Source organism: Gopherus flavomarginatus, chromosome 1 (genome assembly GCF_025201925.1).
Source record: "Gopherus flavomarginatus isolate rGopFla2 chromosome 1, rGopFla2.mat.asm, whole genome shotgun sequence".
NCBI classification, from domain to species: domain Eukaryota; kingdom Metazoa; phylum Chordata; order Testudines; family Testudinidae; genus Gopherus; species Gopherus flavomarginatus.
Window position 1 is genome coordinate 96726723 of NC_066617.1, and position 14622 is coordinate 96741344.

The 14622-nt window shown below is 44.5% G+C and overlaps 2 protein-coding genes across 6 annotated transcripts in view; one reads left to right on the forward strand and one right to left on the reverse strand.

Annotated features, from left to right (window-relative positions):
- The window catches only part of XRCC6 (X-ray repair cross complementing 6), a 48082-nt gene that overhangs the window by 24294 nt on the left and 9166 nt on the right, over positions 1-14622 (reverse strand). The window contains exon 1 of one of the 5 annotated variants that reach the window (XM_050954007.1): positions 1994-2017. The exons of 1 other annotated variant lie outside the window; for it this stretch is intronic. The gene's annotated coding sequence lies outside the window, so the exon portion shown is untranslated. Of the gene's footprint in view, positions 1-608; positions 807-1353; positions 1409-1993; positions 2018-14622 lie in introns of those variants that run through there. 3 more of the 5 variants (XM_050953987.1, XM_050954012.1, XM_050954004.1) reach the window with 3 other exon arrangements.
- On the forward strand, positions 1713-14616 carry DESI1 (desumoylating isopeptidase 1). Its single transcript, XM_050955209.1, has 6 exons — positions 1713-2067; positions 9834-9855; positions 10915-10984; positions 11750-11859; positions 12679-12801; positions 14297-14616. Exons 1-6 carry the CDS (start codon positions 1977-1979, stop codon positions 14388-14390), a joined length of 510 nt encoding a protein of 169 aa, XP_050811166.1. The 5' UTR covers positions 1713-1976; the 3' UTR covers positions 14391-14616.

Sequence of the window (14622 nt, forward strand, 5' to 3'; positions counted from 1 at the left end):
AGGTGTTTGAACTGACCTTCAGTCTGAAGACCCTCCAAATAACTGGTCACATGGTTTGGGCACTTTTTTTTCAGTTGCTAACGTCTGGTCCAACTTACAAATTAGATCAACCTAGCTACATTGCTGGGGGAAATGTAATGCCCCAAGCACGATAGTTAGGGAGGCCTAACCCCCAGTGCAGATATAGCTAAGGTTTCAGCTACACTACAGACTTAGGCAGCTTACGTCAACCTAACTGTCTACACAACAACACTGCTCCCATCAATGTAACTCACCCATTATACCAACCTAATAACTTCGCGACAAGCATAGTGCTGTCGATATAGTTACGGTGACAGCGTAGACATGGGTGTCAGACCCGTGTGGGGCTCACAGCACCCCACACGGTGAAGTCAGTGGAAGCGCACCGCCAACAGAGATGGCGTAGCACAGACTCGAACCCCCCGAGTAATTACTGCAGTGGCTATACCGTGACTTAACTTGTGTCGACTTAATTTTGGAGTGTGGAACAGGGTGACCAGATGTCCCGCTATTTGGGGCTTTGTCTTGTATAGGCACCTATTGCCCCCGACCCCCAGCCCAATATTTCACACTTGCTGTCTGGTCACCTTATGTGGGAAGCGCCTACGCCCCAGCAGCGCAGCCACAGCCCAACCCACCAGAGAGAGACGCCCCCGAACGTTACGGCCACGCAAGCGATGGCCGAAGCCAACACCGGGTTGAGCGGGACGCGGCCTGCAGGCTGCGCGCGGGGTCCCAGAGCCGCTGTCCACGTCAGGAGCGGTTGGAGAATCCCGGGCCGCGAGGGGGAGGGGAGCTGGGCCACGCGCCCCACGTCCCAGCAGCCACCAGGGGAGGGCGCGCGAAGCAGCGCTGGCGGGATAACGGCCTGGCTGGAATTGCTGCTACCCGCCCCCCTTGGCCTCGTGCCAGTGCAAGCGAACGGGACAGGCCCCCTTGCGCTGGTTTCCAGCCCGCCGCGAGCGTCTCGCGCCCTCACATGCGGCGCCGCAACGGAGCAAGTCGCGAGCCCTGAGCTGCCCATCAGCCGCGACCCGCCCTCTGATCTCGGGCCAGGGCACGGCGGGTCCCTGCAGCGGCAGCAGGAGGCCGGACAGGACACCCGCCCCGGGGATGTGGGGCGAGAGGCGGCGGGAACATCTGCGGCCAGCCACAGCTCAGCGCCGCCCTGCCAATGGGAGGCCGGGGGAGGGGGAGAGAGAGGGAGAATTCATGGGCACTGGGTGGAGGACCGGCAGCCCCCTAACGGGGGGATGGGTAGAGAACGAGGCGGGGCCCCAACAGCCCCTAAGGCAGCTCGGCTCCGCACGAAGAAGCGACTCCCGCCATTACCTGAGCCCGCAGCAACTCACCGAAACCGGAAACCCCACCCCGGAACCAATCCCACCCAATCCTGCGAAAGTGGGTGTGGCCCGGGGAAACCACGCCCCCCACGCAATTGCTTGTGAGGAAGCCACGCCCCTTACATTCTACCGCCTCTCTCGAGCCGGCAGCTCAGCTCCAGGTTACAGCCCCGCCCACTTATTGCCCAGAAAGAGCCACAGGGCATCACCGCGTTCCAGCCAATAGCGGGGCCCATCCTTAACCCCGCCCACAAGATGGAGTCCTCGCTTACCTCATGTACCCCCTCCTCATGAAATAACTCCTCCCAGCAGCAAAAGCCACGCATCCTAACGGCATAGCCCTACCTCCGCTTCAGCAGCGGCGCCGGGTTCCAGAGCGGCGCAGTGACAAGCCGCCCGGCCGGGCTATGGCTGTGGCGCATGCGCAGAGGGAGCATTCCCCATTCCGCCCCCTCTGTCACCTCACAGTTGGTGCCGCCGCTGCTGCTGTGGACCCAGAAGTAGCGGGGCCGGCCCGGGCTCTCCCTCCACTCGCCCGCCAGCCCGCCGTCCCCCGGGCAAAGAGCCTCCTGGTCCCTCTCAGGGCCTTTCGCCCCGGGACCCCGTCCCCCCATGGAGCCGCCGCCCACCCTGCACGCGGTGAAGCTCTACGTCTACGACCTGTCCAAGGGCATGGCCCGGCGCCTCAGCCCCCTCATGCTGGGTAAGGCCGGGGGCTGGCCCGGGGCAGGGTCGGTGGGGTGAGGAGGGTTGGGACGGGGCGGGGCCTGCGAGGCCGTGGGATGGGGGGAGCGCTAGGCCGGGCCGTTGTGCGGAGCATTGTGCCGGGTCCTGCCCCCGGCGGTCTCCCCCCTTTGCTGCCCTGGAGGCAAGTCACTCCTGGGAGTCGGACGCTGGGGCGGCTTCCCAAGGTGCAAAGTAACCTGTGTCCCGCCAGCGTGCTGGCAACTGCAGAGCCCCCCAGCAAACACACCCTGCGTCCCGAGGGCACAAAGGCTCCTTCGCAGTGACTGTACCGTGGTGAAGTGGAGCTGTGGCCCTTTATCTAAGAGAAAAGAGATTTTTCAAGGCAGCATGGATACACTTTTCCGTTTTACACGGTACAGTACGGCTCACAGATGAGTGCAACACTGGTGATAAAATCACATTAGGGTGGGACTGATCCTGTTTTGGAATATGCTAAAATAGATACCTGTTTCAAGCAGTTTATAAAGATCTGTGGTAGTACTGAATGCTACCATGGGCAGCGATCCAGTGTCAAATGCTACACTGTGTGACACTTGTGCGTCTAAAGAGCAATTCCTGGAAGTGTATGAATTTATTACCACTCACTCACAAGAGATATTAGATCTTTCTCTCTAGGATCTTAATGGGTGAACTTTATGAGTAAGGGAGGTGCAGGCCCTTTGCTAATTGGTTGAAATGCTCTATTACCAACTTTAATGTGGCAGATTTAATCATAACTTGGCTGATGAGTGAGGTCAAACTTTTGGAAGGATTTTGTCTTGGATCAGATAGCTTGTAACCACCTTGCTGACACCCAAGATGTACCATCACTATTTTCTTCTGGGTATGGTGGATTGAGGGGCATTAGTAAAAGTAATTATTTCTTACATTTTGGTATTTCCACACATATTTTATCTTCAGTTTTAAGATTGACTGTTATGCGGATTACTTCGTCCTTGTGGAATATGCCAAATGGTAGATCTGTTACATGAGCTCTCCACTAAGAAATTTCTCTGTTTTAGGCACTGGTAATTAGACAAATTTTTTTGAGGGCCAGAAAGCATTTCCTGGAAGGGTTTGAAAAGATGTACAGGGTGGGTATCTGGTACCAGGAAGGAACTGAACATTGGCTGGGATTATGGAACTGATCCTGTCTTTTGTAGTTTCCTTTCTGAAATGTCCATGTACTTTGAGGTTGCAAAAATACTTGTTGACCATGAGACAGAACTTTGAAGTATATTGACTTTCTATCCTGGTAGCAATCTATTTTAGGACCCTATACAATACAGCTGGATAAGATCTGTCAGATGTCATAGCTCTGTATGAAGGGGGATTGTGTTTTATTCCTTTGTCTGAAACTGTTTTTTTTTTTTTAAATGGGGCTATGGGAGATCATTTCAGTCTTCCCTGGGTATGAGTGGAAAACTGGTTCTTGACCATAATGACTTTCCTTATAAGAGAGACTGAATGAGGACAAAGCTTTTCACTCATTGCAATGTCACTCATCTCTAATAGGTTGATGCTGTACTGTGACTCGTGATAAGGCCATACACCCTCGACTGACTGTGGTGGATACTAGGCCATGTATCCTACCAATCTGGCTACAATAGTTTATGCATATCACTGTCAACTCTCTTTCCAAGAACTTGTCCTTTGTCAACTGACTGATCAAAAGTTTGATGACTTTGAGGAATTGTGTCTCTTGTGTATGGTTTCTGAAGTGTGAAGTGGCCTTGTAGGAAGAGGAAGACCTGTACCTGTCTGCCCCATGTCAGACTAACAGTATATATCAGCCTTCCTAGCCATCTCAGTAGATGGCCCTATGGACTGTGAACTGCTGGCAGTAACTTCATCTGCCTGTCCTGAGAGAAAGATGTTGTGCTTTCCTGTGGCTTTTTAAAAATAAAAATGAAAGCCTGAATTATACTCAGCATAAAGGCCCATATATGCTAACAGTGAGTTTGTGAGTTTGAGAAGAAAACATTCCTGTTGAGACCCAAAGTGATTAATTCCGTGTATGACAGATAGACAGACAGAATTGGCAGCTTTGAGAGGTGTGCATTCCACTATCCCACCCCTGCTGGATAATTTCAAAATAATTACACATACTTATTTCTCCCTTCAGGCTCTTTTCCATTGTACTGGCAAGGGTGTAACTTTCTCTTGTAATAGTTTTAGTGACTAAATTTTATTTTGGGCTGGAGGGGAAATATCAGTATGACTCTAAAGCCTGGTTTACACACAAATTTGCAATTATTTAACTAAATGTGAGAAAGTTTAACTAAATCAGCTTTAGCCATGCTTCTTCTGGAATAAGGGTCCATCCACAGGTTTGTACTGAAAACTAAACTAATGTTCATTCACATCTTTTGTTATTACAATGCAAATTCATATGCAGACCAAACCAAAGCATTCTAGTTCTGGTATGACATAAGATTCCAGTCTTAGTATTTTGCTGCTTTATGAGTTCCTGAATGATACATTTAACACTTATTCTTTATTTACTTTTTTTCTGAATGATAATAAGTATGCTATGATTTTTACAATACCCAATAATTGCAAAATAATGTACTTGAAAAACAGTTTATAGGAGTCTGCAGAAAAAAAGAGAAAATCACAAATTGGATCAGAGTCCACAGTTGTGTGGGAAATACTGATTGCTAGTGATGGTTAATAACCAGCTGAGATTGGGCAACTTGTCATGAGTTCCTGGAATAATGACCACTAGGCTTGCTTTGTCACAGTGACAAGGCAAACTTCAGAATATTTGGGATCATACGAATTGGGTGATTGGATTGTCCCAAAGATAGATCTTGGTTTTTACTCTTTGTGTGACAGTAAATCTCTAGTGTGGGCTCTCCATTGCCATATCTGACCTCAGTGGTTTTCCACAGATCTCCCCAATGTAGGTAGATGGGAAAAGTACCTTCTTTCCCCAAATACATCTCATTCCCTTTTAAGTGGCTACAAAAGCAGTTTGGCACTACTCCATAGATTGGCTTTATATGAGGATCTCATGCAGCCGATAGCTTGTTCCTTTTGGAGCTGAGAGCAGTTCAGATGTGGGACTCTTGAGCTTCATGGAATACAAAAATTAGACAGGGAAATAATGTATTAGATTATTTAGTTCTAAACCCTCATCATCCCTAGCCAGTCTAGAATTACTCCTTACAGTATCATCATCTTTGCTTTACTCAGTTTAGCTCTAACAATGTGACTCTTTCTTTAGTATGATAATTCCTCACAATGCCACCTTCTTAAAATACAAATGCATTTAAAATAAAGATTGGAAAGGAAGGTGACAAATATAGGACCAAAAGAGTCTTAAGGTGTTTTAGAGGAGGGGAGAATGAAATGAGATGTGTATCAAAGGGAAGCAGTTTCCACATCATAGGACCCACCACAGCAAAGGCATAATTGCCTGCCAATTTCAGATAGGCTAGAGGAATCCTGAAGTAGTAATGGATATTGTGTTAAAATGTGCCAGTACGAAGCTCAAGGATCAGTCCTCTCCCTCAAATACTTGTAGAAAGTTCTATAAGGTAACTTCACAATGATCATCACCACAGTAGCTGAATGCTGAACTTGGACAATTCTAGATTTCAATAGCATTGTCGAAACAGATGTTATAGTGACTTGATCATGTCCTTTGGCCACATATAGTTTTCCTTCCATCCCCCTAATCCATTTTCTGGTGTTACTCTTCTGTGAATTTCCTTCCAATCTACCAGACATCTTTCTGATTATTGAGGTAGGCACTACTGAATACTGTAGTCTCTACTGCATCTAGGGATTATCACCTTCCTTATCTGTGATGTCATATGCGTAATCCAAAACTGCAATGGCATTTATCTAACTTGCTCTACCTTTCAGCCTTTGGGATGTGCTTTGACTACTTTAGCATGTCCAGCTAAACTAGCTTTAAAACAGTAAAATAATAAATACACCTCTACCTCAATATAATTCTGTTCTTGGGAGCATTATATGTGAAACTGTGTTATATTGAACTTGCTTTGATCCACCGGAGTGCGCAGCCCTGCCCCCCCAAGCACTGCTTTATATCCAAATTTATGTTATATCGAGTTGTGTTATATCGGAGTAGAGGTGTATTCACCAATGGGAAAGCAGTGGAAGTTCCATTCTTAGGATGTTTGGTCTTATTCTTCCAGGAGGGGGTGGGGGCAAACGAGAACTGGAAGCTGATTGTGGACAAGCTACCCTAATATTAAGAGAGATTCATGGTGAGGATTAATGTACGCACCACTGTGCGAATCAATCAATTAGGAATATATTTGTTAGAACAGTTCTTGATGGAATATTCAATCAGCACTACCATCCTTCCCACCCCACTAGCCCATAAAGACTCTGAGAGCAGGTGATAACTGTTACTTGAATTATCGCCTGCCTTTTTCCTTCTATCCCCCATCCAGCGCCTCATGATTTAAATGAGATCACAGGATGGTTCCAGAGCAAGACTGAATCAGCTTTGCCCCAAAGCATCTGCTAAAGAGGATTGGTTGACAATGAAATACTCTACCCTTCCACCATACACCCTATCTCTGCACACTCCCAGCCACCTCTGGGAATGAGACTCAGATGCAGACTCAGTGAAACTGCAGCACAGTGCCAACAAAGCAAGGCAATATTCTTTCAGAAATGAGGTGGCATCCTAAGCGACTAAAAATGCTAAATTTAATAGCACCTTATTTCCCTGCTACCCAGCTGAGGGAACAGGTGTTGCTCTCACTTTTGTGCCAGTGCAGGCACCAGTTTTGCATCCCAGTCAGAGTATTTGGTATCCTGAGTAATAGCTGTCTCCTTATATAATCTCTTCATGCATCACTAGTACACTGTTCTTGGATTTGATTAATCCCGGTCCATCTACAAACTCCACTTTTATTTGGGATTAAAAACCTGCACATGCATACACTCCATCCCCTAACTCTCTAGATTAATAAATTAACTGTGCCAACAAGATGGATGATTCACAGCCATCTAATCTTCCCACTGTGTGGCCTTCTGGATAAACCCAGGCATGGAAGTAATCTGGTTTGATTGGATTCTAAAATTATACAGGCTCAGTTTCTAGTCTAAAAGTGACCTTGTATCCTAACTATGAACCTGTGTCCTAACTTAGTCACAGAACAAGTAAATAAAGTCTAGTAATTCTTCCTCTGTCCCCCAATTAATTGTGGGAATTTGAATTGTTTCTCATGAGCTTTAACCTATTTTCTTGCTCCTATAAATAGTGTTTAGGTTGGCAAGATAACTATTTGAAACAGAAATCTTTTAAAAAAATTAAAGTAACAAAAAAAACCACCACCCTATGTAGGCTCCCAAATCTCTTATGCTCTGATTCAGCAAAGTATATAAATATGTGATTATTGGGACTACTTGCATGCTTAAAGATAAGCATATGCTTAAGTATCTTGATGAATCAAGGCCTAAAGGCTATCAAATACCTTAGTCCTAAATTTTAGTAAATTTTGTAAAAAGCAACTTAAAATTTCTTGATCTTATGTTGATATTCCCCTACAGTATTGGGAATCCAAGCACAACTTCTCTTTACTAACAAATTATAATCAGTAAGTGGAACTGTCCAGTAGAGCTTCACTGTCTATGATGAATGAAGTACAAAAACTAACAGCAGAAATAGTGAAGAGACCTTGATTTTAAAAACATTTCCAATTTAGGAATCTTAGGCGTTCGCACATGTAAAGGAATGCTTTAAAACACAATTTATCTTGACATCCTCCCTGTTTAATAGAATATATTTTTAGAGAGAATTACCATAGAAAATCAAATTTTAGAAAACTAGTTCCTTCCTCTCCAACCTGTTGCCAGGATTCTGTCTCTATAAACTAGCAGCTGAAGTTTATTTTATCTTTACTGCTTAGACAGAGTCATCACCTGTTGCTGGAGAAAACACTGAATTCTGAACTATATTCTTGACATCATTAATGAAGGAGAAAGCTATTTTCACATTTAGTTTCAAGATGTAAATATTTGAAACTTTTTAATCTACCCTAATCCTGTTTTTAAAAAGCCCTACAGGTTATCTTTTCAAGGGAGACACTATTGGGTTCTCTTTCAAATAAATTATTATTTATATTCTAATACTGCATATAGGGGTCCAGCTTTGTTAGGTGATGTACAAATACATGAGAATAGACACTGTATGTATAATTCTCCATTGTCCATTCTCCAATTCCTCTTACGCAGATTCAAGTCAATTTCCATGTATTGTTTTTTTAGTCACTTTCTAATTAGTTTAGTGTCATGAGGCAGATTTCCATGTTTCTAAATAAGCTGAAACCAAAGTGGCTTTTTTCGTTTCATCTTTTGAATTCAGTGATCTTTGCAACAAGTCTTTAACTGTTGCTGCTGGCTGAAGTCGCAAAATGGATAAGGTGGTAGATTAAAAACAACAGATTTGGTAGGTTATAATTTTAAAGCCTATTTAAATTTCAGTCCCATACTTTATTTTTAAGAAGAGATACTGAGAATGAGCTACAGAGCCGTCACTTCTAGGTCACCAGTTCCACTTCTAGGTCACCAGTTCCAATCTGGCTGTTTATCAGTAGTGACTGAAAAGGAAATTCATTATTATATGATGGCTGTATAATGGACTATGTGAAATTGGTATTAGTAGTATACCTGGTACTGACTGAGCATCTTTGTTGTTAAGCTTAGAGGCCAAGCACTGACTGGGCCACTGAAGTGGTGCTCTCTTCTTCCCCCTAGAAGTGGGTCCATTCAGGGTTAGGATGATGTATGTTGGCAGAGAAGTCTAGCACTACCAATTCCTTATGCAAGTAAACAGAGAAATTAAGTCACCAGTGCAGATAGCGTGGCAACCTTTGGCATGCGGCCTGCCAGGGTAAGCCTCCTGGCGGGCCGGGCTGGTTTGTTTACCTGCCGCGTCTGCAGGTTTGGCTGTTCGCAGTTCCCACTGGCCACGGTTCGCCGTTTCAGGCCAATAGGGACTGCGGGAAGTCTTGCAGGATGAGGCATGTGCTGGTAGCCGCATCCCGCAGCCCCCTTTGGCCTGAAATGGCGAATCGTGGCCAGTGGGAGCTGCAGTCGGCCAAACCTGTGGGTGCGGCAGGTAAACAAACTAGCCCCGGCCCGCCAGGGGATTTACTCTGGTGGGCCGTGTGCCAGAGGTTGCCAATCCCTGCTTTGGAACAATGGCTCTCAACCTTTCCAGACTACTGTACTCCTTTCAGAAGTCTGATTTGTCTTGCGTACCCCTACGTTTCACCTCACTTAAACTACTTGCTTACAAAATCAAACATAAAAGTGTCACAGCCACACTATTACTGAAAAAGTGTTTACTTTACCATTTTTACCACATAATTATAAAATAAATCAATTGGAATATAAATATTGTACTTACATTTCTGTGTATAGTATATAGAGCAGTATAAACAAGTCATTGTCTGTATGAAATTTTACTTTTACTGACTTTGCTAGTGCTTTTTATGTAGCCTGTTATAAAATTAGGCAAACATCTAGATGAGTTGATGTACCCCCTGGAAGACCTGTGTGTATCCGCCGGGGTACATGTAGGCTGTATTGAGAACCACTGCTTTAGAAAGATACACCTTTGGCATTAAGTTTGCAGCTTGGGGCTAAGGCAAGATGTGGTAATAGGTGAGAGATGCATAGGTGAGTGACAGCAAGTAGACTGAACTGTGTAAAGGAAGTTGCCGATGACTCTCTCCTTCTCTCTACATACAGGGAAACAGCTGGATGGGATCTGGTAAGTGACTAGATATAACTGGTATAAATGTGTGTTAGACATTGGGTAGCATTTCCAGTATGACATTATAAATATTTTAGATCTGAAGGAACACATTGGTACTGAACAGAGATTGAGGTACTTTCTGAATGTTCTTAGAGTTACTAGAAGGAAGATTGATAGCATTGAATTAGGCACTGTGCAAATCTCCTTTCAGTTCTTGTCAATGGACCTCAATACCAACAGTAATTTATTATTACATATTTTATTGCAGTAGCACCCAAAATGTACTGGTCATTTTTCAAACACGGGATACTGTCTCTATCCCAAACAACTTAGCTTCTGATTGTAGACATGACTTAACATGAGAGCACCAAGAGCAGGTGAAAATAGGAGAATTGAAGACAAAGGTTACAAAAATAACACCATATGGTTACTTAGTAGCCATATGTACATTTTGTTAGAAAAATATGTTCTCCAATAGATAAAGCACCATCATGCCCAACTCACCAAAGTCTCCATCCAGGATTACGAGCCCTTTGGCCAACGTCTTCCATCCTCCCTCACCAGTCAACCACCCTGTCCTCCCTCATCCAACTATCCCACTCACTGTTCAACTCTTTTCCAGTCCCAATCATCCAGCCATTGTCCATATGGTGAATTCATGCCCCAAACTTTCCCAGGTTTCTAACTGCCCATGAGAGAAGTTTTGTCCTTCAGTGCATATGGCTGGAAAAGGAAAGCTGTTGGGGGTGGTTCTCCCACCTTTTCCGGTGTCTTACATATCATGGTGATCCTGGCTGAGCCATTCGCTCCCACCTGCAGTGTAGCATGAGGCTTGCTAATCAGTATGACCATTTTTCTTCTGGTTAGTGTCCTAGCAGACGACATTCCTACTCATAGAAAGGTCTCAGTCTTTTCTTGACTTTAAGTTATTTGCCTCAATAATATCTTTAGAACTGTAGTACATGTTGCCTGTCTTTCATCCACTCATATGAGTGGTTTATATGCTGGCTTAAACATTTCCTCCTCCTCTTTCATATGGCTTCCCTTTCATGTCTCCTTGCTCTCCCTCAACAGGCACACCTCCATAATTGTCCATAAGGATGAGTTCTTCTATGGCAGTGATGGGATTTCCAGCTGTGCCCCTGTAAGTTCAGCTTTCTTGGGACTTTTTCCTAGTTCTACTCTTTTCTCTTCCCATATTGGTTTCTTGATAATTAATTTCTCTAATCAGGAGTGTCCTGTGTTTGCCCTTTAGGAAAAGTATATAAGTGTATTTAGTCTTAAGAGATTGCAAGATTCAGCCAGGTGAGGTGCTAAGGGTCAGGATGGCTGGTCAGCTGGGGAAAAGGGACCCTGCACAACGGGTTTGGTCCCAACCACAAGTTAAGGTTTACATCAGCCAGAGTTCAAAACAAACTATGGGGCTTCCTGTGCTCAGCATTCTGAAAAGAAAGAAGCTTCCTGCAGCTCAGCCACCCCTCGGCTGCCTTGGTTGGCACTAAATGGATGAATTTTATAGTTAGACCTTGGTGATTCACGGTATTTAAAATGCGCACATATTGACTACCTTGATATCCTCTCCATTTGGCCCAAAGTTCACCCTCTGAAAGCACTTTAAAACACAGGTCTGCCACACAGTTCTGGAACAGCATGGAGAACACAGCAGCAAGTTGCAAAATAAGCCACATGAAGTGTCTTGTTCCTCTCATTCTCTAACTGGGGAGAGCTGAGGACAGAATAGTTTGCTCTGAATCTGATACTGTAAGCCCCTTTCCCTGCTCCTGGGCAAACCATGATAGTTTGTTTATGTCAGCAGCATTCTGGACTGCAGGAATCCCCACCCCTTGGAGTGCTCCATCAGAATCCATTCTGTCCATTTAGCATCTTCTTTTGCTTGTGCATTTCACAGGGAGGGACGTTGCTTGGGCCCCCAGACTCAGTTGTAGACCTGGGAAGCACGGAAGTTACAGAAGAAATTTTCCTGGAATACTTGTCCTCACTGGGAGAATCCATGTTCCGGTGAGTTATAGCTTTTATTTGATTTTTAACATTTCTTTGCCAAAAATAAGAAAATTGGGGTGGGGGCCCCAGGGCCTGTCTCACTAACACAAAGCTTCATCTGCCCCTAGTATGCTGTTTAGTACTAACCAGATAATAAGTAATAATGGGGCTAGAACTGGCACATGATCAACTGCAAGCTATGTAACACTTGGGTGGACTCAGGCCTTGATCAAGGCTGGAAAAGAATTCTGTCAGGATGCCTGCAACACTGGATCTTGAGCCCACATTGAATACTGACAGCAAACAGGGTTTTGCCTGGTGTGTATTGGATGAGAGACCTTTATGTAAGACCTACATGATGGAGGAAATAGTGTTCGTTCAATAGGGACACTTTACCATGAGAGCCAGTATTGAAACACTGTCCCCTCTTTCAGATGATATGTAAAACCAAGATTCTGATTTCCTGTGTTCATTAGAAAACCAAGGGCACTTCTCACAAAAGCAAATTAACAATAATACTTAGTGTCCCAGTGAAATTCCAGCCTCAGTAATTACTTGCATCTACTATTTTTTCTGTAATTTCAAGTGAAGAAGTTGGTACTCATTTCTCCTCCAGAAGGCTCTTGTGTAGTGTCAGTAATGCAGAATGGCTGCCACGTTCCACCCCCAACACAGCTGAGTTTTGGGGAGAGAGCGGATTTGTGTGTGTTGTCTAAATCAGGTTAGGGTCCTTTAGGATGAATGATGCTGATGTAATTGATTATTGGTTTGAGTTCCTTTTCTTATGGTATTTATTGCTGACTCTCTCTTCTCTGCTTGAACTCCTCTTGGGCACAGAGGAGAGTCTTATAACCTCTTTGAACATAACTGCAACACCTTCAGTAACGAAGTGGCGCAGTTCCTCACAGGAAGAAAAATCCCTTCCTACATCACTGACCTTCCGTCCGAAGTCCTTTCCACGTGAGTACAATCTTCTCTGTTTCTATCTGTATTATGTTGCTTCATGCTGATGTCTGGATATTTGCTGCCACATCTGGTAAGCCCTAGGTGGGGACTGGTACCTGCTGTACCTCTTGAGATCAGGAAGAGGTTGCCACTTCGTTTATTTGGGCCTTTATATGCAATGACAGTCTCCACACCATGACTGGCCCTGTCATGATGAGGGAAGGGTGGAAGATTCTTTTCTTCTATCATCAATGAATGTAAAATAACTGCCTCCCTATGGCTTTTTTTTAATCACGTGACAAGATGTATATAAGAGGTCAGAGAGCTGTATAAAGGCCAGTGGCTAAGGATACTAGTACCTCTTTAAAATTAAAATAAGCAATGTCTTCATCTCAGGGCAGGGTGTGGGCATCGCTGAGTCACCTTTCCTGCCCCAGAGGGCCATCCTGCCCCAGAGGGCCATCAACTTGCCATGTTGCCCTATGGAGGTAAAGCTTTGAAGCTGCTTTTGAGATGCTTAAAAGCAGGGGCTGGATGGGAGGAGAGGATGCAGAAGGGAGGAAATAAGTGAAAGTTCTATAACATCCCTTCTCATCACAATTGAGGTTTGTAGATCTCACTGCCTCAGAGGCTAGCTCAGCCTCCTTTGGTACGCACTTTCAGTTGAGTCAGTAAGGAGAGCTGTACCATCCAGTTCTCCTCTTACCACAAAAAGCACGCTACCGGACTATGACACGCAAGGTCAGCTCCTGTACTGGGCTGTAAGATGAAGCTAAGCAAAGTCAGAGCCAGTGTAACTTGAATAGGCGACCTTCAAGGAAAACTCAGATACTGCAGGACTCAGTAGGAATTATTCAGTGAATACTGATCCAGAGCTGCATAGAGGTGCTAGTGGTGGTTCTGCTGCCAGAGGTGCCATCTTTCAGATGAGTTACTGAACTAAGGTTTGGACACTTGTGACCATTAGAGATCCCATGGCCCTTTTTCCAAGATTACTGACGATAGACACTATGTTTCTGGCCAAGTTTGAATTTAGCTCAAATTTGACATTCTGCCTCCCTAACTTTCTCTTAGGAGTTTCAGTTGGATAGCTACTACTCCACTATTTAATGATGTTTGACACTTAATGGAAAACTGCTTTGCAAAATCATATTCTGATCACTTCAGGTAACTAGATACATTACTAAACATTAGTATCAGACAGGGTACAGCTATCTTGACACTACTTTATGTTAGGATTCAAGGAACTGGCTCATGAAAACTAGAGTTTGAACAAACATTTAAAGTTGCTGCTGTAGCAAGTTTTATTTAACTGGTTAAATTAAACCATATAAAGTAACTCACTGAAGAACAGGACTTTATGAAGTGACCTTTATAAAGGCCATCTCATTCTATTTCAGAGGTGGCTGTATTTCAAGGGTGCATGAGAAATCTTTGTATATATGTAGCATGATCACTTTGAGATCTATAAAAGTCCTTTTTTTTTTCTTAAATTTCCTGGCCACCTCAGACCCTTCGGACAAGCTTTGAGGCCTCTCCTGGACTCCATCCAGATCCAGCCACCTGGTGGGAATACCTTCCGCAGACACAATGGACAGAGCTAACACGAATGGATGGATGTGCCCAGCCTCACCAGGCTTTTCCTTTTTAAACACACACATCTACCAGATTTCTATTTTATAATTTCACATCAGCATCGTCTCCAAGGAACTAACAAGTTGTTTTTTCAGATTTCCCAGGGAGATGACTTATCAGGTTGCATGTAGGACAATGCTACCAAAAAGATTGCCATAATTTCTAATAGCATTATTCTAACTTGTTAAGCCTGTGAAAACT

What these genes read in the sequence shown, in the direction of transcription:
- DESI1 (XM_050955209.1), top strand. Translation starts at nt 1,977, where the DNA reads ATGGAGCCGCCGCCCACCCTGCACGCGGTGAAGCTCTACGTCTACGAC. An exon ending in AAACAGCTGGATGGGATCTG is followed by an intron (nt 9,856 to 10,914) that starts GTAAGTGACTAG and finishes CTCCCTCAACAG; the next exon opens with GCACACCTCCATAATTGTCC. An exon ending in GGATTTCCAGCTGTGCCCCT is followed by an intron (nt 10,985 to 11,749) that starts GTAAGTTCAGCT and finishes TGCATTTCACAG; the next exon opens with GGAGGGACGTTGCTTGGGCC.